Here is a 22,469-nt window from a genome sequence, read left to right on the forward strand (position 1 = left end):
TCTCTTGCTATTCTATAAAGGTCTTTTTGGCCTTGTGGGCTTTCCAAATGGTTGTAGAGCTTATCTTGGACCTTGGCCCTCGCGATTGCAACTGCTTTCTTGGCCTTCTTTTTACTTATTAGATAAGCTGACCTCTTGTTTTCCTTTTCTCTATCATTACCCTCTTCCATACTTTTCCATTCTTTAAAAGCATTCTTCTTTTCTTTCAAAATCATTTGCACATCATCATTCCACCACCATGTATCTTTATCAATCTTTCCTTTCCCCCTTGTTTCACCAAGTACATTCTTCGCCACACTTCTTAAACTTACAGCCATTTCATTCCAGCATTCATTCATCTCTGCCATATCATTCATTTTTATCATCTTATCGACCATTCTTTTCTTAAATTCATCAGCCAACTCCCTGTCACTCAATTTGTACCACTTCGTTTTAGGTGGGGGCTTTAGGTTATTATGCTTACGTGCTACTTTATGCTTCAACTCCAGAATCAGTAACCTATGCTGGGAAACTAAGCTCTCACTTGGTACAACTTTGCAGTCCTTAGCCGAAAGTATTTTACTCCTTCTCAAAAGAAAGTAATCAATTTGGGTAGAGTGTTGACCACTACGGTATGTGACAAGATGTTGATCTTTCTTTTGATAGTAGGTGTTAACTATAGCCAAGTCAAAGGCTAAGGCTGCTTCCAGTAGAGCTTCACCCTCCTGATTCCTGACTCCGTAACCACGCCCCCATGCACTCTTTCATATCCATCATTCATCCTTCCCACATGTCCATTAAAATCCCCACCCACGTATATCTCCTCATATTCTGGTATTCCCATAATTAACAAATCCAAATCACTCCAGAATTTCTCTTTCAAACTATTATTACACCCAGTCTGCGGTGCATAAACACTTATTACATTCACAATCACGTTTTCTAGCAACAATTTCACGGCAATCATTCTATCATTCACTCTGTTTACATCCATCACCTTGTTCTTGAGTTCTCTATCCAGAACTACACCCACCCCATTTCTTTTCCCGTCACTTCCACAATAATAAAACTTGTAACCCGCCCCAATTTCTCTTGCTTTCTGTCCCTTCCACTTCGTCTCCTGCAGGCATGCTACATTTATTCGTCTTCTTTCCAAAACATCCGCTAACTCTCTTCCTCTCCCAGTCATCGTACCTACATTCCAGCTTGCAATCCTCAGTCTTACTTCCCGGACTAGCTTCTTACGCTGCCCCCGTCCCCGGTGCAGCAACCCTCGTCCACTTCCCACAGCCGCCGGGTGCTGCGCCTGCGCGTCGCCTGCGGGGTACGCCCTAGCATTATCACATATTCCATCCGTTGCACTAATACTCATGTTGTGTGGGATTTGGCATGTCTTTTTTTACGATCGGCCGCCTGCCTGACATCAACCCTCCTTGGGAATTCTTCGCTTAGAAGTATAGAAAGATAAGATTAGGTAAGGAAAAGGAAAGGATATTAAGGGCAAGGGTTTGGGATACTAGGGTCACAGAGACAGAGGGGCGTGTGACACTAGCAGCTAGAGCAGTCCGGGGTCGCGTACCCGTAGTGATTCCATTCAGTTACCGGACAGGTAACGTGATGGATCCACCCTCTGGACTTAAATGTAAGTGTAAGTGTAAGTGTAAGTGTAAGTGTTTACGCGATTAAGTCCCGTTTTGTTCTAAAATAAATCATGATATTAAAATAAAGAAGGATGTCATTTTGTTTAAAAAAAAAAAAAAACACGCAGAAATATTTGGGGAAAATATGATTTTGGCCACTTCCAGGCTGCGAAACAGCGCCATCTAGTTTTAAGCCTAAGACCCATACATTTCAGGGGTATGCTTTTTTGTATGGGCTTTGTGTGTCCCGTATTATACCGTCCTTGCTTTAACCTAACTGACGTTTGTTACGCTGTCGAGTAACATAAAATATGAAATGCTTGTGGTAGGGGCTCTTTAGTAGCGCAACGTCACATTGTCTAATTGCTACTCTTTAAGGCAAAGTTGGCCGTAGTCGCACATCATTTCCGTGCAAGAAACTTTCTTAATAAGGTTTTTAGGCTGCGGTCTTGACAGCAGCGGTTACTCAAACTTTGCCCATTTGTGTGCTCATAGTGTATCATTTTGTTCTACACGACATTTGCATTTCAGTACCATATTATTAGAAATTGTTTACTATTGAATTTTCTGTCAACCATGTCCACCTTAACCTTGTCTTGAACTTCAGGACTATAACGTGACCGGCGCGTCCTAAACATAAACTTATTAAACTACATACAACATACATAAATTCACGTCTTTATTTCTGAAAAAGGTTGGGCAGAAATCCTGAAACTGCTCGTTTCAGTGACACTCTTAGTAATTAAGGGGTTAAATCGCACACACCACGATTGAACCCATATCCCACAGTCGACGACACGGGAGGAACGAAGGTGGCGATATTCTTAACCCATGACCTCACGGCCATGTTTGATATATGTACTCAAACAGACTCAATCATGTCAAAAGAAAAAGACAATAATATTCTATGATATTTCAACTCTTCTCGACTGCCTACATTTTTTACAATTGAGCGTGTATAGAGTATTATAAAAAACATTATTTTGAGTATTTGAAGAGTATTACATTTAGGTATACAGAACGTTAGTTTGAGTGTTTGGGCAATATAATTTGTTTTATTTTGACGTAGATAGGTTTAATTTGATGTTACTTATTTTACAGGATATTTGGGAAGTAAAAAATGTGTTCCGCATTGAAACAAATTTGAATAATAAATATTGATAACTGTTTGCATATTCATTTATTCAACAGCGGTTTCCCAAGCTTGCGCTTGTTTTAGGGATAGTCAAAAACATCTGACTGTGTAATTTTTGTGTTCCTAGTTAACTCTCTATACTTTTATATCGAATCTACTTAAATGTTATTTAGTTTCCGTGACGTTAACGCTATCGAGTAATGTATTTACCATGGTAGGCAAACGTTAATATTATTATAAGTAATTGTTTTCTTTGCATTATTTTGTGTTATAAATTTTTACGTAACATTGATGTAATGTGTAGCTATATTCATTGTACATAATATATTATATTTTTTGTAGCAGTCACTTTAACATCCGAATCAGTTTTATTTTTATAGTATACAATATTAGCCTTCGCCCGTGACTTCGCTCGCGTTTCATTAAAATAATGCAGTAAGCTCCATACAAACTTCCACTCCCCATTTTAGGGAAGTAGGGGGTTAAAAAGAAACAACAAGTAGCTTAGTTATGTCACTCTGCAATTCTGCATCCCTTCAACTATCTCCACTTAAAAATCACTGCAATTCGTCGCTCCGTTTTGCCGTATGATTCGGTCAAACTGTGTTTTTGAAAAAAAAAATTAAATCCAAATAAATATACATGCGGTTTGATACCTTAGCGTAAGGTGCTTTGCGCACACTAGCGTCCCCTCCCCCCCACCTGACGCAACCCCCCTTTGACCCTAAAATATGTCCCAAAATTTAGTTTTTTTTTAATTTTTGGGGAAAGTATACATTTTAGAAAAAAGTTGTCACTGAAAGAAATAATGCTCATGAAATTCCCAAGAAGAAAGGTCATAATAAGATTTTTTGATATCATGCACTATTTTCATGTTATCTACATACATAAAAGGCAAAGTCCTCAGTGACTGACTGACTTAAATTAAGGTAAAGCCCAAACCGCTGATGCTAGAGAATCCAAATTTGACACGTAGGTTACTTATAAGGTCTACGAACTCCGCTAAGGAAGGAATTTTCAAAATTCATCCCCTAAGGGGGTGAAATGGGTGTAAAAAAATTCGTATGAGGATCTACCTTTTTTTTGAGAATATGAGCTTGAAACTTCGTGTTAATACTATAAAGGTAAAATTACAATGGAAAGAAACTAATTTCAGCGTTTTTGGATTTTTATCCTTTAAGAGAGTTAAAATGAGGCTGACTGAAGTTTGTATGGGGAATAAGTTTTATTTCAAGCTACAGGCTTGAAACTTGGTAAAAAGGTACTTCAGAAGGGCAAAAACTAGTAGCTTGATAAACTTTGTCAAAATTCTGAAATTAAACCACTAATACACATTATGACTATTTCATTAAGTACTGAGTTATATCGAACTTCAACAAGCTAATGCACGAATATGGTAAGTGCTACAAAAAAATGCATAAAACCTTTTTGGTCTAAAATTTAATAAGAATTAATTCATTCATAGACACTCTTTCCCTAACTCTGGTACTTTTCTGAAAAACGAAGAAAAACCGTAAAACGGGACCTATTTCGTGCTAAAAGGGGGTGTTGCGTCAGGGGGACGGTAGGGGACGCTAGTGTGCGCAAAGCACCTTACCCTAAGGTACCATACTACATTAAAATTTTGCCGGATTAAATTTTTTTTTAAGTATTTCCCAACTTGACCGAATCAGTAAAAGACGGACAGACGGACAGACACACACACTTTCCTATTGATTATATTAAAATAAAATAAGTATAAGCTAACCTATGGATCTAAACCCACTTCTTGTTTATTAAGTAAAGGATTATCAAACGAGGTCGGGCGGCTTACACGTTCACGTGGCGAAGTTACGTTAATAATTTAGTCAAAGCAGTTTCACTCGACTTCCGTTTAAATAAGCAAAGGTAAGCCTCCGCAGGAAACTTGCGAAGTACTTAGGAAATTGGGGATTGTTCTGTTTCTAAGTCCGATGTGAGCACGAATGGCTCTGCGGACATGGAAATTCAATACTCTGTACTTTCAGGCACTTAAAAAAGGTAAAAAAAATAATTTTCACCGCACAGTTGGTGTGGCTTTTTTGCTATTCGAAAACTGATAGGAAAATTACATTTTATCCACAAGAGTGCAAAGTAATTTCATACAAATTTTAACTTGATGTCTACAGTTGGGTGTTAGAATTCACGTGTAAATGATGATTTTGAATCATAAATGTTAAATAAATTAAAGTATTGTAAGGCGGGATGGCGTTTGGCGAAGTGAAGAGAAAGCAGAGTGTACGAATCTAGACTTTATTGACAAGGTTACAAGTTAGTGATACCTCACTGAACCTACATGACCCAGCAGAGGTGGATGCAAGCATGGCTAGGTAGGTGTACTTAGCTAGAAGACACTCATATGCTTAAGCAAAGGTTAAGGCATAGAGCGTGCAGTAAGCTAGTTCCTACTGTGAGAGTACAACGATACTCGGTCGACGCCGGGGGGTCATGATTCTACGTTGACCAAACGTTAGCGTGTTCTATTTTTTCCACTGGCGCCATCTAGCGGTGACACTGGAACTAATCATCCATAGTGCAGTTGTTGGGTGTATTGCGGTGATGGCGTTACAGTATTTTATTTATTTTCATATTTTAAGTTCATATTTTCATAGTGTTTGTGTGGTGAAAAATTTTGTGTTTCACTTGGCGGCAAAGTTTGTTTAACCTTCGTGCCTTGAAACCCTCGGCACGCTCAAGATTCCACTTTTTGAACCACTCGCTACGTTTGCGGTTCAGTATTGGAATCTTTCGTTTGCTCGGATATCGATATTAGCACGTGCGGTTAAACAACAACTTTGCCCCCTTGTAAAACAAATAATTATTGTACGTTTTCGGGAAAATGTCTCCCTTCTTTCTTGTTTTCAACTTTCTTTTTTCCGCACTTGTAGTCTGTTCGAAAAGTCATGAGTCGTGAAATGTATTGGACCCCATACATTTCACGACTCTTGATTTTCCTAATTCAACACACTAGCTTATTTATAACACACGTGCATTATCGCCTTGTCTGTAATGACTAACCAACGTAGCATACAAGTGTGCTACGTAATATACTATTTAAAGTCAAACTCTGATGATAATAATATTATAATGTTTATCACTCCTTGCAGAGACCTATGAAAATAGTTGCCAAGTTATCTTGGCCTGACTCGACGTCTAGATAACGATAAGTACCGAACAACTGCTGGTGAATGTTGATGTGTTCCGAAACTACATTCCGTAACTTAAATGAGATCATTCGAGTTGTCGTTACCTGTTCGCGCACACTCGCGAAGGGATGTGCCGCTGCAATATTCCTCTTCACGTACAGGATGACACATGTTGAACGACTTACAGGCCGATTTATCAATTTCTATTGAAATTGTCACGATTTATACTTTGGAAATCAGATTCCCTCTGGGAGCGTAGTTTCGGATCCTACCGACTGCGCCAATGTCATGTACTTATAGGGCAATATAAATAAACACGATGTTACTGTAATGGCGGTTTATTTAGAACTAAAAACATAGTCAAGCGTGAGCGGCTTACCCATATATTGATACTTGTGATGAGTTATGCACTATATCTACCTACATGTAATTAGTATCTTAATACAATACCGCACCATCCAAGCTATCACCTTCATGCTCTTCATAGTCTCATGTCAGCGAGAATCATCCTCAATGGGGAGGCCTTCCTAAGAGATTTAACTGGTAAAATATGCCAAGTTCCTTTAATCGTCACTCCAGATAAGCGCTTTTAATGATTTTTTTTTAACACCATTTAACCCATAAAACTGTTAGCGTTTGGCTGCATGTAAGAAAAACTCATGATAATAAAGCATCCTAATTAAATCGAACAATAATTCCCTGACAAGTTAATTTTCCCGGAAAAATACCCGTCCAGGGAAATTCCCGCCCCCAGCACTTCCCGCACAGTAATTGCGAGTGTCTCACCGAATTACCCAAATTAGTTACAAAATCCAGGACATTACGTGTTGCAGGGTGGCGACATCGGGGATTAACTAATTCACTTTAAATACTTACCTAATTGAACACCAGAGAAGTTTCGATAGGTAAAAATCGTACATATATACTACAAGTAGAATGTTTGTTACCTATCGAAACTTGCTACGCGTCTGCATACACCTACAGTCAACCAATCTGAATCCTAAACCATTGTAGAACCCTTTCACAATAAATGTCAAACTGACTTCTATAGAAAACAAAGCACTGTGTCAATACGACAGGAGTATAGAGTGGCCTAGGATTCTAATTGGTTTACTGTACCTAATAGACTGAAGCGAAGCAAAGGCTACGTTTTAACTCAAGGATGTCCTCTTTTACAACAATTCTCAACCAATTTGCGTGCTACGCGTCTGCGTATGTACCTAATCTACTATTACATACATAGTAATTAATTACCTACAGTTCTAACACTCGTTTGAAATTTGAAATTTGGGGATCTGTTTCCACTGTAGTATTGAAGTCATACAGTTTTCATACCGGGGCTTTCAATCCGATGGTCGCGGCTACAAACCCCGATTGTTACGTCGTCTAGGCCGGTTGAAATCGAAATTGATTTAACTTTCGTTGAAGTAGTCTGTCAATATCACTCAGCCAGACTCAAGCCAGAGTAACGTCGGCCCAAGGTAGTAATTGGACTACTTAACCGGTATTTCCGTTTTCGCCACCGACACCAATAACTAAACTAATTGTTAAGTAACTAAACTAATTGTTGGGTAGCAATTAGATTAGTTTGCGAAGTTTGGGGATAGGAAAGCGGGAGTAATCACCACCCATTGTGGTCAGGAGCGGGCCGCATCAATTACATCATATGAGAGGTATGGGTTACATGTATTGCCGGAAATAAGGCTGGTAATCTGCTCAATACATACAGTGTGTAAGTTTTATACAGGCGATAAATTAAACCAGATACCGTACACCGCATCATCACTTATCATCAGGTGTGATCGTGGTCAAACGTCTACCTATTCATACTATAAAAAAACGGGGCCAGGTGTGATCGTGGTCAAACGTCTACCTATTCATACTATAAAAAAAAATATAGATTCATCAACATTACTTAGAGGTGTTTTAAGTTACATTAAATGTTGACCCCATAATTAATTTTTGGAGATTTTCTGAGCAGTAAACATGGTTGAGATAATAGTTTTTTAATGACATTACATTACATACGCAATATGAGCTTTAAAAGTAACTGTCAAAATAGATTAAATATAAGAAGATCATACCATCCCATACATTAAAATGCGACCGCCTAAGAACGCGCATACACTACACCAGACATAGATGGCGCCACAAAAAATGCCTTGTTGTCATCGATTATTTGTAGATTGGCATTAAATGTCACTTTCGAGTGTCTTATGTAATGCGAATGCAAACGCATTACATTACGAGCCGAATTGTTTTGCATAGAGAAGATGTTAAGTTCAATTTCAAGGAAAAGTTATCTAATTACATTTATTATGTCCTATAGTAACCACCGTTAAGAGATGAGCCCGAATTAGATTCTAGAGATCTATTTAGGTAGGCTCTTTTAGCTTTGTCGGCAAACTTTGAATATTAAGATACGTAAACATCCCCCTTTCGTAGAATTTCATAAGCCTTGTTATACAGGCTGAAGCCCAAGCTGGCCGGAGCCGGCAATCACTCAAAAGATAAATAAATAGCTCCGCGGCCGTATCAAATTATCCTATCAAAAGCCGCAATGGAGACTGATTGTCGGTATTTATCAAGCCAAACCGTAGGCGCTCTATCCTCTCTACAAAAACTATGAGTGGTAGAGTTCAGATAAGGTCTGTGGTTCGTTGATATGCAGTCTTCTTCCATCCTACCGACTGCGCCATTTAAAATATGTATTGAGACGGAGGAGTAAATAAGTGCCACTTGCACCAACGAAAATGGAGGGTTAACCCACCATTTTATATGGAATTTGACAGTTGACAGCCCACTAACCCTGAGTTAAATGGTTGGTGCATGTGGGCCTAACACACGCAAGCTGGCTATCAAGACTGAATCTTTACTCATCTACCCACACTATATTAAAGTATCATCATCCTCCTTGCGTTATCCCGGTATTTTCCACGGCTCATGGGAGCCTGGGGTCCGCTTTGACAACTAATCCCAAGATTTGGCATAGGCACTAGTTTTTACGAAAGCGACTGCCATCTGACCTTCCAACCCGAAGGGTAAACTAGACCTTATTGGAATTAGTCCGGTTTCCTCACGATGTTTTCCTTCACCGAAAAGCAACTGGCAAATATCAAATGACATTTCGCACATAAATTCCGAAAAACTCATTGGTGCGAGCCGTGGTTCGAACCCGCGACCTTCGGAACGAAAATCGCACGTACTTACCGCTAGGCCACCAGCGCTTCCAGTGCAAAGTATATAAGGTCCTAATTTATTAGTTGCAGATATTTTAACACATGATAATTTACATTAAAATAATTAACTTTAAATATAAATTAAGAAATCTTTTCATGTAACTTTTTTGATTTCATTTTCCTAACAAAAAAATTAATTATAATTTCGTCTAAAAAAATCATCATGTGCATTATCACATGTCACAATAACACTGTTGTCATGTCAACAATTGTTTGTTGTAAATGTCGTAAAGGTTCGGCGGGAAAACTGCAGATGTCATTGAAGTGGCCAGTTACAGTTAAGTGGTACGTAAAAGAGGTACTAGAATCTGTTCAATGAGTTTTCATTTAATAATCACATAAACAGGGTGTTTTTACGTAGCAAATTTGTTTTTCCGTTTTCTCCAAAAAAACATCGTAAAAGCTATAATGTTTCACGGTTTAATATACTCCAGAGACCGAGTACTATCAGCTGTAAAAATATCTGCATCTAATAAATTAGGACCTTATATATATGACAATAACGTTGTCTCGGCAACGCTACGGCTCACTCGGGCCTGGAGTTTATTTTGGCAACTAATCTCAAGATTTTGCGTAGGCATTAGTTTCAAAAGCGACTGCCATTTCATCTTCAAACCCAGAAGGTAAACCACACCTTACAGGGATTAGTAAGGTTTCTTCAGGATGCTTTCCTTCACCAACCTTGTTATAAACTCTAAACATTTAAAACTCAAACTACAGTCGAAACTACAGCCGGGTAAAAAGAGTAAAAATCAAAAAGTGGCAGGAAAAAATGTTTTGCCGTCCCTTTAAAATCAATTCAGCTTTTTTTCTGCGGGCTAGCTTTCAAGCTAGATTCCAAAGTTCAAAGGTCACATACACGTGCAGGGCTCGTCAAGGGTAAAAATGTTGTAATCTTGTTAAACGCGACGAGAGCATCCGCTCCCGCCCCCGCGCTAGCAGTTTCCTAGCCACAATGACAATCGTTGGCGCTAGACGCCGATCGAAACGCAGTCTGGCTCTGTCGCGCCAATACGGAAGAGCGATAGAGATGGCTAGCTGCAATAACGATATTATCTGTGCATTTGGCTTCGTACCCCGCGCTTAATAAGAGGAAGCCGAGTTGCCTGGATAAGCCGATATGTTACTGCCGGGTTTAACCTGTCCACGGTTTTAAAAATAAACTCTTCGATGTAAAAAGGAGAAAATAGTAGGAAAGCAAAGGGGAAATTTTAAATGTGAGGCGAAAAATGAAAATATGACCGAAGGGAATGCATATCATATCGATTCGACACGATTTTATTTTTCCTGTAATAATACCTTAAAGCAACGTTTCGTGAAATTTTCATAAGTTCGGAGGTCAACTTAGGAGGTATGGTAAACTTCGGAGGGGAACGATATTTTTTAACATTTTCCTTCATAATTCTTTTTTTTTCCACAACAAAAAAAATATAAATAATAGTTTTGATATGTACAATTTGAGCTCTTTCTAACATATCAAAACTATTATTTATATTTTTTTTGTTTTTCACGAAACGTTGCTTTAAGGTATTATTACAGGAAAAATAAAATCGTGTCTGTACCTTAGAAACTTTTTTTTTAATTCACTAATCGATTTTGAGAGTTGCCACAGAAAGTTCAATTTTGACTAAGATACCATCAATACCATCATAGATTGATCAGGTAGGTAACATTATTATAATTCCCGTTATTCATTTCTTAAATCTTGTTCGTTATAATAACATTATAGTGGATAGGCTATTTGAGCTATTTCTGTCTGCGAGGCGGAGGAGTTTGAAAATAAACAACATCTATTTGTTCTCACTTTATTGTTCTTTCAGTGTACTTCATTAATATTTTATTTAAAATAGTGATTTCATTTAGTGCAAAAATAATGTATTTAATGAAACGAGTGCTCTCAAAACTTTAAAGTACTTTACGTTTAGGTACTTGTTGATCTTTATACATTATGCAAGCTTATAAAGTACCTATGTAAAATACTGTATGACTTTATATCTAATTAAATATTACAATATTTCAAAAATCTGTCATATTAGTAATAAAAAGAAGTTTAGTAAGTTGGCAAGAGTTGAGTCAGTCAATATGTGGAACTCTATACATATTTGTAAGGTCTAAGTATATTATAAGAGTAGCCCTGTAGGTCATTCATATATTAAGTAATAATTTACTACCTTAGTTAAAACTAAAAACTTAAATAAGTAGTGACTATGAACATAACTAGTCGAGATTCAAATGGTGAATAAACAAGGTAGACTCAACTCGCAGCAACTATGACTATATTTCTATGTTTAGAATCAAATATACAGCAATTTATTATCAAAATCAACCTTAAATCACTACGTGGTTTACTTATATGGTGTCTTTTATAATACTTCTCGTAATATTCGATAGTTATTCAGCAGTAAATCAGATACAATAAAGTTTGACAAAATGTTAAGAACTCTTACATACGCAGTCATCACAAGGCAACCAGTACATAACATGTTTATTTTATTCTACAACCATAAATCATTCAACGTACTTCAACAATCACATTAACAAATTATTTTTACTAACAAGTAAATACGATACACTAAACTCTTAACTACAAACCAAAGTCGGCTTCAATAAATAAATAAATCACTAGTAATACTTAATCAATGTCACACTTTTTATACAAAACCAAGTAAATTGCCTTTCCTCTTTAAATATATTTTTGAGAGCAAAACATTGGAATCCAGGTTATCCAGGGTTGGTAACACATACCTACTTGTAATGCAAAAAGGAAAGTACTAAATCAGTTTCAAAGAAATGTACAGTGCCTTGTTTTCTGTTAAATGTAAATTTCAACAATGAATGACTGGCTGACTTTAACTGTATACTGATTATCCAGGGTAAACTACGTTAAAAAAATAGAATCATAAGAAGGCATGAGACAGATAACAATTAAAATACATGATATCTTTATTAATTAATTTCGACTCGATTGAAAATATATCTTATTTTATATAATATATCTAAAACTTCTAATCTAACTAGTGATATACATATAATAAAATCATTATTCAGAAAGAAGTTGGTCGGAAGTTGGTATAATACAATATAATGTATTTAATTTAGAAGAATTATCATAATATTAATATACCTACTATACGAAGGCCGCCAGTAAAGTTTAGGTACAAAGATTAAAAATACTATCTAATAGGAAAGTATCACTAATAAAGATGCAGGCACGACACCTGGTGCTATACAATATACACACGTACATACTTAGCTTACATTACGGCTCAAGGGTGGTAAAGGACGTCGGCTTTGTGTAAAAATACTGTCGAGATTGTCACTGCCGACTCCCTTCACATGCGCACCGCAGCCGCCGACACATATTCAGATCGAACGACTTCAATATAGAGGTAATTATCTTTACTTAGGCACTGGTCCTACCTACCGAAAGACAGAGTAAGCGATGAGCTATTGGTAATGGAAACATACAAAAGATATGTAAGTAGTCGCCCCCGGGCCCCGTGTAAATAAAATAGAGAGCGAGTGATTCATAGTTCATCGCTCGGCGACGAATTTGAGGTCGCTCGCGATATCATTGCGTTCCTTATATAATTTGACTATCTTTTGTTCGTTCCTACCGCCGATAGCTCACCGAATACACGCTCCTGCTGGGACAGTGCCTTAGCAAAAAATATATTCTGTCAAAAACAAAACACTCGGGATATAAATAATAACAGACCTGTAGGGGCTTTTATAAAAGGGTAACATTACAACTAAGCAACACGAGACATTGAGCCGATTCGAAGAAATCAGCATTGTTCTGAGATACGCCGTAGCTTGCATGGAAGACGGTCGAGCGACCGTCGCCGTTGCGATCCTGTCATCCATAGTTCACCTAAGACACTTCCATAGAGATCGGAGGTTTGATTTCGTTGCGCCGCGCCGCGTCGCCGTCGCGTGCCCGCGTCGTCCACGCAAGCTACGGAGATAGGACGTTTTTAAGTCTAAAGCTAGGTAAACAACTAGCTGACAATTACTTTTTCATACTACAGACAACACGTTCCACGAGGGAGCATATTCGTGAAGTTACTTCGTTTTTGCTTAAGATAAAAATGAACTTACTATTTACATTATGACCAAAATTCTCACAGCTTTGTCTTTCATTGTTCGCTTGATCGCGAGTAGTACGAGTAAATTCGTTAATTACTAAATTATTAAGTACGCCTACACTTCAGGTATAGACACACAGTATTAGAAAACAGGTAATAAGTATACTAAACTCTTTGAGTTACATCACATGAAATACTGCGCGCGATCACGCATCTACACAACTAAGAAACACTCAATGTCTAAATTAAACTTTTAAAATCTTAAACAAGTTTTAACAATAAAACACTAATAAAAAAACATTTATGTAGCTATAGAAATTGACGTATAAATGAGTGCTTATTTACACGGAGCAAGAACGCGCGTGTGTTTTTAATTACATTGCGGTATTATGTTGATATACTGAACTGTATGTGCTTTCAACAGTCCGTAATGTAACGAAATTGCATGCGATTTCGCTCGCCGTGTAAATGGATACAATGATTCTGATGGTCAAGTACACTCAGTGTTTTTACATCTCATAAGACCAAGCAAGAGGGCGCAGGGTACATGTAGGCAAACAAATCAAACATGCCGTGATTACTGTTGCGGTGACTACACACAGAACCAAACCAGTTCAGTCTGAAAATCGGGGCGATAAAAATAAATAAACCTGTAAACTATTATACATATTTTAAACGCACAACGATGAGATCACAAATATAAGTGTGGTAGACTAATATTATTGCCACGTACCTATAAAATAGGTTTTTATTAAATAGTTAATAAATAGGTTTATGCACAAATCAATTAGAGCTACAAGTGAATGTACTTATATCTAAATGTACTTTATGAGTTGTTTGTATGTGGGCTAATGGGGCATTTGGGCATACTACACAATTACTAAAAATATCTTCCTACATTTAAATAATATTATATCTGCAAATACCTACATTTTAGGTCGTCGGATTAGCCGCTGTCTTCCGCTTGTAACTTGTTATTATATCCAAATGGAGTCAAATCGTAATATTTGAAGGAATATTTTTGATTCATTAGATTAGGCCAGTTATAACACTTTTACAACTCATTAAAATTGTAGTCATTGTCAGCCGAATAGCTTGTAATATTTACATTATGTTGTACGTTGGTCCGTATTAAAACTTTTGTAATTCACAATTTCAGTAGATGAGTACAATTACATGGCAGAAACGGCTGCATAGTCACATACGGAATACCAAAATACCTACTTATATTTATTTTACGCGGGCAGTTCTCAGGAGGCGCGTTTTTACGTGTCCGGGGCAAAAAACGTCAGAACGGACTGTTTTAAAAATCTGAATTAATTCAGGCATAATCTTTAGCCTCTGTTCTGTTTGGTACACTATAAAATTATTTATTTATTATTTGTATAATATAAGTAATAAAATATTAAATGCGAAAAATGACCTTCGGTGGACGTGTCTCGCACCCAGAATTTGCAAAACAAAAAATCATAACTCAAGATGGAGTTGTTGATCGCAGTTGTTATAGATGTTCACGCATAAAGTATTAGTTTACCTACCATATTTTCTATATAAAAATAATATGTTAGCTAAACTCATCGAGTAAAGACAAATTTACGATGTGTCTCGGGCTAGTGACTGATTTCGGTGTCATTTGCTAAACAAGCCAGTACTCTGACAAATTAGTAGATCAGGGACATAGTGGCACAAATAAAGTAAGTTTTAACTATGTTTTAACTATTCAGTGTAGAGGAGATGCAGTACCGTTTTATAAAGGGGACTTTTTAAAGGTTTCTCAGTCATTCGGCTTGTTTGGTCTCATGTTTTTTAAGATTCGGTGGTTCAATTTACTCCCACAGTTTTAGTGCATTTATCGTTATGTAAGGTACTAATAAATCCTTGAACGGATGTTATTACGTCATTATGACCTCTCCTCTGTATCATGCATGCTATTGCAGTTATCTCCAAAAAAGCGATAAAATTTGATATCAGTGGAGTTGATTTCCGTGGTTTCGGTGGATTTTTTGACCACCGATATCAAAAAAAGTGACCACCGACTTCGATTGCCACGTTGTAAACTAGTTTATTGTGCATTATTTTCTAACATTTAATACTTAAATAGTAGGATATACTTTGTAAAAACATAAAACTATGTTTGTAAGCAAATTAAGCCATACTATGGGTACAAAATTCACTACTCGATAATGAATAGTCTATTAACATGTCAAAATTAGTAAAATTGCGTGATTATGAGCCTTTGTTTATCACCTGTCATCGAATTAAAATGAAAGATATCAATAAATTGAATAATAAGTTATACATAAAGATGAAAATGTGGAATAATGTGTAAAAAATTGAATTCGGTGGTGCCAATTGATTACAGTGCCCATACATAATTTCGGTGATTTTAAAATGTCAGATTTCTTACAAACTATAAGGTTCTAATGGAGGCCTCCACCACCAATATATTTTATATTTAGGCTAGATTTTAGTACATAGACTGACTTATCAAAAAAGTAGAAAATAAAAATCAGCACCGAAATCAGGCACCGAACGTCATCTCTGAGAATCGCCCACGCAATAGCCGGTGTTATTTCTTTGTTTGTTCTTATTCGTCTATACTTGAAACCACATGAAATGCACATAATTATGGTTCCACCCGACCATCATTATAATCAGATCTATTTAGTATATTATAACAATAGGTATATAATTGCAATTTATTATTATGACACTGTCGTACATATTGAAGCTCTGATTTAGTTATTGAAGTATTACGTAAAGCTCTCCATTTACGAAATGTTAATGGTTGTGAAATTACTGAATTGCAATACATATGTAATAGGCTATTATTAGCCTAATTATATGTCTCCTAGAACAAATAAAGATATGCTTAAACTAATATACGAGTCAACTACTTTGGATACATTAACGGCATAATGGAGTTTAGAGGTATGTATTATACCAATACATAATAGTCATATAATTTCACCAATTAATTACTATTCCACCTCCACACGTCCTGACTTTGATAGATTAATTGGTTAAGTCGTTAATTTTGCCACTGCTGTGTATTGTGGGTTCCGAACTAAGGGCCTATTTAGAGATTTACACCAATCAAATACCGCAACGTAGGGAAAGTAGCATGCGAGTTCTGGCACCGTCTAAATGGGCCCTTAGTCCGTTTTCACATTATCCGATCCGATATCGGATGTCGGAAGGATTTCAATGGAAAGAATCCAAGATGGCGCCTGTAATGTATCGGATATCGGTCCTACATCCGATATCGGATCGGATGATGAGAAAACGCACTTACGCTATTAGTATGAACTGGCATTGCCGTTTATTTCAGGTTATAATAAGCTTTCGTGAAATACACAGAATATAAGACGACACTCGTAATTCTAATATTTCGACAAGGCGTTTGTATGTGTGGGGATTCAAACCAAATTGCATTTATTTTGTTATATAACTTGTACCGTCAAGTTTCTTTATATTGTTTATTAATGAGTCCTTATGCATGATATGCAACATTTTACATAAAATAAGATCCTTAAACGAATATCTTGACATACTTACTTATTCATTTTCAAATCAACTCGATAGCTTGAAGCTACGTTCACACTCACATCACACTTTATTTAAAGTACTTAACAAATTGTTCAAGATTCTATGAAACATTATAATTGTCAAAAACTCTAAATATCACTCTGGTGTAAGGAGTATAATTTAATAGTATTATGTAAGATATTCTCAAAAAAGAGCGCAAATTGGTACCGCGAGTTCAAGTGCTCGAAGGGTCGTTTCGCCGCCCGGTCCCGGGCTGTAAGTTCGTACTTTCAGACCGGAGTTTCCGTGTCTTCTGAGACTAATTGAAAGTGCTCCTGACCTGTAATAGAGGGACACATCTGTAATAAATGCCTACACTTTACAAGATTCTTGTCTGCCTCGACTCGAACGACATAATAATGTATGGATCCTAGCGACTGCGCCATATAATAGTATAGGGAACATATCAATCAAACGACAGGATCGAGCAATGACTGATTATATTAATTTTCAAAGACCACATCAATATAGTTTTGCTACATACCCTCCTAATATGACAAGCATAGAGAGAATAACTTCGTAAAAGTTTGTCTAAGAAAACCCGTAACTCGGAGTTTTGAACGATTCATGGTTTATTTTTATTAGACATATTGACCCGGATATAGAGAGTAATCACAGAATACAGAATACAGAATTATTTATTTGTCCAACATAGGTGTACATAAGAGAGTAATCACGGTCTATATCCCGGTCAATATAAATCTAACGTAACAGGGAATAAAAAAACATGCTTGTTTAGATGGTAGCACCTTTGGTTGCTGAATTTGACTCGGTTAGTTGGCGCTAATGAGTATTAATGCCTATTTAACAATTTTAAAACACTTTATTTAAAGGATATAATTCTAATGGTCAAAACTGAAGTCCTTAATGTTTTAAAGAAATATTCCTTGGTCAACAATGACTAACTTGAAGTTATTTAGGTATAAAAACAACTAACTACTTAGAGATGAAATAAGATACAAAATGAAGATGTTATTAGGTATTGACTTAATTAATATAATCAGGATGGTCATTCTCAAAAAATGTGCCTTGAGGTCAAAGACAACACTTATAGGTATTTACTTTCTACTACGGCGCAGCTTCATACAAAATGAATTAAAAGGGCAATGGGATTAGATAAGACACAACTTTATACTACTGTAATGAGAAAAACTAACGATACATTGCATGCATTATTCGATATTGTGTAAGAAATTGAGCCACTAAGGCCACACGGCTTGGTTGTTCTGGCCCGACGCCCGACGCCGACGCCGACGCCGACGCCGACGTCGACCTAGCGTAGCTGGCGTCGTAGCGTCTGTATCTATATTTCAATAATGTTCAAGAGTGACATTCTTAGTCAGAACGACCAAGGCCTTAAGGATCTTTTATTTTATTCTATAGGTCTTTAAGCAACAACTCATAAATAAGTAAGTGTAAGAGAGGTAAAATAGAGAGGTATTCAGATTTTAAAATCTAATACGGTTTTGATATTGATATGATACACACTTGCGTGGCCACAAAACGCGTGTCCAAACGCCACAGACGTGAAGTCGTCAGCGAGCAATGCGGGCATGCACGCTTTGCACGCGCAGGGTTAGGGCGTACGCTTCATGGCTGAGATTTGAGCGTCTTTACATTGTTCTAATGTCAGAGCTTCTATTATCAGTTTTTTGACGTTTTAGAATACGTTACAAATGTAGTGTGAAAAGATTTGCCTTCGTATTGTTACGGAAACGTACGAACGTGTCATGCTATTTCAGTCAGTCTCAGTACAAGATGTACTGAACTAGCACGATAAATACGAACGTTTCTAACAAAAATACCAAGGAAACCCTTTTCGCACTACATCTGTACTCGATAGCGTAAGGTACAGCGGGGCAAATCTCGACTGGGGAGCAATTGTAACTAATCCATTTTTTCCATTATTACACTATGATGTTGAGTTCTACATGTATCCACTAAACACGCCTGCCATATATAACCGGTGGACACTCTATTTAATAATGCAAACATTGTAAAACATGGAAAAAATGGACCCGTTACATTTGCTCCCAGTCGAGATTTGCCCCGCTTATGTCACTGAAAATGTATGTAATTCTAGTAAGTAACCGTTTGGGGGCGCTGTTTACATTCTTCAAACAATTAATGTAATTCGCCATGACAATTGCGCTATCTTGTCTTAGATTTCAGAAGGCCTTTTGAGAATACCTACAGACTTATAAAAAGCTCGATGCTTTGTTGACTGAATTTTTTTTTTGCTTTTTGTATCTACTTGTACCCGACATCCGACTAAACAATGTAAGAGCTCTCATTAGACGCGCGCACACACCGGCAGTGGTATCGCAACAATACAAAAACCTCCAAAAAGGAAAAACCCGTATACCGCTCATGGGGGTGTGTGTTGGCATCGGCCTCGGCACCGGCACTCACTCTCCAGATAGGCGGCCAGGTCCTGGTCCTCGGCGCGCAGCGCGAGGTGGCGCGGCGTGAGGCCGGCGTGGTCGGCGTGCGCCAGGCTGGCGCCGCCCGCCACCAGCATGCAGCACACCGCGCGTCGTTTGAACGCCGCCGCCTGCAACACCTCACTCTGTAGTGGGCTTTAACCTCCTGGGGCGAGGCCTCATGCCATACATATATTACATAGAGAAATATACGCACAGTGCTGAAACAACAGCAGCATTGCACAGTGCCGAGTTAAAATGTCTAAAAGATGACGTTACCAGGCCCCACGAGGATAAAAACACTCGCCTTTCGTTTCTGTTCGTTCTTCTTATGTATTAACGTATGTAAATATAGGGACGTTTATACATGAACTCACGCCTGTATTTCCGAACGGGGACCGATTTTTGAATTTCGAACTCACGAATTCGCTGTTCGGAATTCTGTGGAACACGGCGTAATGTAATTTTTGAAAAAGAGCGGCTAGTAATTTTAAAACTAGTGGCGATGACCACTCGTTTACGCTTCTGTTAGTAGAATTTAAATCGCCAGTGGAGATATTATTGAACAAAATTCACGAAATCGAGTGGTCGACATTCAAAAATCGGCACCCAAGAATATGAAAAGCATATGAAACTGCTCAAGTATCAGTGCTACTCTTAGCAATTACGGGGTTGAAAGGAAACGAAATAGTGGTATAAATTTAACAAGTTGTTAGCCTGTCTTCCACCTCACAGTTAAACCCATATTTCATAGACGACTTGTACGATAGCCACGGGAGAAAAGGGGGTAAAATTATTAAACCGTTGCCACATGAACAATCTCTATAACCTAAGTAAAGGGTGCTCTAGTCAATAGGAACTTTTATAGCTTCGCCATTAGTCTGACGGCTAGTCTGACTAATGGCTACTAGTCTGGCCTTGGTCCGTTATCTTTGCCTATAAAACTGCGATATGGCACGACAGTATTGACGATAGGACATCCCGGTTTGTGCCTGATCCGCTATCAAACTTCGGATGATGGATGGCGGTGGGCACGCTCGCGATCAGGCACTTGCCGTCCTCCTTGTTGTACCGCGCGACGTGTAAAACCGCCTGTGGTGGTACCTTGTGCAGCGCCGTCTGTCCGCGCTCGTTGTCGCGCATGTTGAGGATGGCGGTGGGCGCGCTTGCGATTAGGTACTTGACGTCGTCCTTGTTGTACCGCGCGACGTGTAAAGCCGCCTGTGACGGTACCTTGTGCAGCGCCGTCTGTCCGCGCTCGTTGTCGCGCATGTTGAGGATGGCGGTGGGCGCGCTCGCGATCAGGTACTTGCCGACTTCCTTGTTGTACCGCGCGACGTGTAAAACCGCCTGTGACGGTACCTTGTGCAGCGCCGTCTGTCCGCGCTCGTTGTCGCGCATGTTGAGGATGGCGGTGGGCGCGCTCGCGATCAGGTACTTGACGTCCTCCTTGTTGTACCGCGTGACGTGTAAAGCCGTCGGTGATGGTACCTTGTGCAGCGCCGTCTGTCCGCGCTCGTTGTCGCGCATGTTGAGGATGGCGGTGGGCGCGCTCGCGATCAGGTACTTGCCGTCGTCCTTGTTGTACCGCGTGACGTGTAAAGCCGCCTGTGACGGTACCTTGTGCAGCGCCGTCTGTCCGCGCTCGTTGTCGCGCATGTTGAGGATGGCGGTGGGCGCGCTCGCGATCAGGTACTTGCCGTCGTCCTTGTTGTACCACGTGACGTGTAAAGCCGCCTGTGACGGTACCTTGTGCAGCGCCGTCTGTCCGCGCTCGTTGTCGCGCATGTTGAGGATGGCGGTGGGCGCGCTCGCGATCAGGTACTTGCCGTCGTCCTTGTTGTACCGCGTGACGTGTAAAGCCGCCTGTGACGGTACCTTGTGCAGCGCCGTCTGTCCGCGCTCGTTGTCGCGCATGTTGAGGATGGCGGTAGGCGCGCTCGCGATCAGGTACTTGCCGTCGTCCTTGTTGTACCGCGTGACGTGTAAAGCCGCCTGTGACGGTACCTTGTGCAGCGCCGTCTGTCCGCGCTCGTTGTCGCGCATGTTGAGGATGGCGGTGGGCGCGCTCGCGATCAGGTACTTGCCGTCGTCCTTGTTGTACCGCGTGACGTGTAAAGCCGCCTGTGACGGTACCTTGTGCAGCGCCGTCTGTCCGCGCTCGTTGTCGCGCATGTTGAGGATGGCGGTGGGCGCGCTCGCGATCAGGTACTTGACGATCTCCTTGTTGCCGTACCGCGCCGCGACGTGCAGCGCCGTCTGCCCGCTCGCGTCGATCGAGAGCAGCGAGTAGCCCGCCGAGTGGAGCTCCTTCAACTGTTCATAATAATTTAGTAAGTAGTAATTTAGTAGGTAGTGATAAGTCGAGACACACACAGAAAGCGGCAAATTAAAAAAAAAATAGGCGCGAGTGTTCATTGTCCCATAGAAAACACTGAATTTCATGGCTTATTTTAGTGACATAACTTGTTAGTTAGATCATCACAGAAAATGTATGTAGTTATTGGCTCTAGTAATTAGGGCTCAAAAGTAGATTATTTAGGTATTGTTTTTTTTGGGGTTCCAGTAAATTTCTTGCCGACGGTGACTTTTTAATATGTTGCTAGTTTATAGGATACCTATCCAATTAATGAACATTTGTGTAGCTACACAATGATTTTATATGTTCGTAATAAAAAAAGAACAAGTACTTTACCATTTTTAAATCTCCATTTTTTGCAGCTTTCAGGAGGGCTTCTGAGGTTTTTTCCAATAAGTTTCTGTAAATAGTAAAAAGGAATACTAAAAATAACAACGTGAATGACTTCGACGCACGGCTTCACTAACTTTATAAGTAGATACTTAAAACTTGCGTTAAGAAAAAAGCTGTAAGCTGCTAGATTAAATTAAATTAAATTATGTATGGAATTATGTATTTAAAGAAGAATACTACGTTTTTGTATTTTAAAGGTGTGCAAAGTGAGAAAACAAGAATAAAAACTGGAGTCTATATAGGTACCACATACTGTGAAGGCTGAAATATTTAATATGCAACCATTTAACCTTGACGACCGGTCTGGCTCAGTCGGTAGTGACCCTGCCTGCTAAGCCACGGTCCTGGGTTCGAATCCCGGTAAGGGCATTTATTTGTGTGATGAGCACAGATATTTGTTCCTGAGTCATGGATGTTTTCTATGTATATAAGTATGTATTTATCTATTTAAGTATGTATAT

The 22,469-nt window shown here is 38.8% G+C and overlaps 2 protein-coding genes across 2 annotated transcripts in view; both read right to left on the reverse strand.

Moving 5' to 3' along the window:
• Nucleotides 1-673: 673 nt before the first annotated feature.
• LOC125228632 (craniofacial development protein 2-like) lies at nt 674-1,351 on the reverse strand. Its single transcript, XM_048133288.1, has one exon. It carries the CDS (start codon nt 1,349-1,351, stop codon nt 674-676), a length of 678 nt encoding a protein of 225 aa, XP_047989245.1.
• A 14,454-nt stretch (nt 1,352-15,805) lies between these two features.
• The window catches only part of LOC125228633 (eye-specific diacylglycerol kinase-like), a 198,533-nt gene continuing 191,869 nt past the window's right edge, over nt 15,806-22,469 (reverse strand). Inside the window, exons 16-19 of the mRNA XM_048133289.1 lie at nt 21,952-22,015; nt 21,393-21,572; nt 19,246-19,387; nt 15,806-17,113 (exon numbers count right to left, since the gene is read on the reverse strand). Of these exons, the coding sequence (XP_047989246.1) occupies nt 17,064-17,113; nt 19,246-19,387; nt 21,393-21,572; nt 21,952-22,015 (436 nt within the window). The 3' untranslated portion in view covers nt 15,806-17,063. The remainder of the gene's footprint in view (nt 17,114-19,245; nt 19,388-21,392; nt 21,573-21,951; nt 22,016-22,469) is intronic.

This window comes from Leguminivora glycinivorella, chromosome 8, assembly GCF_023078275.1.
Source record: "Leguminivora glycinivorella isolate SPB_JAAS2020 chromosome 8, LegGlyc_1.1, whole genome shotgun sequence".
Lineage (NCBI taxonomy): Eukaryota > Metazoa > Arthropoda > Insecta > Lepidoptera > Tortricidae > Leguminivora > Leguminivora glycinivorella.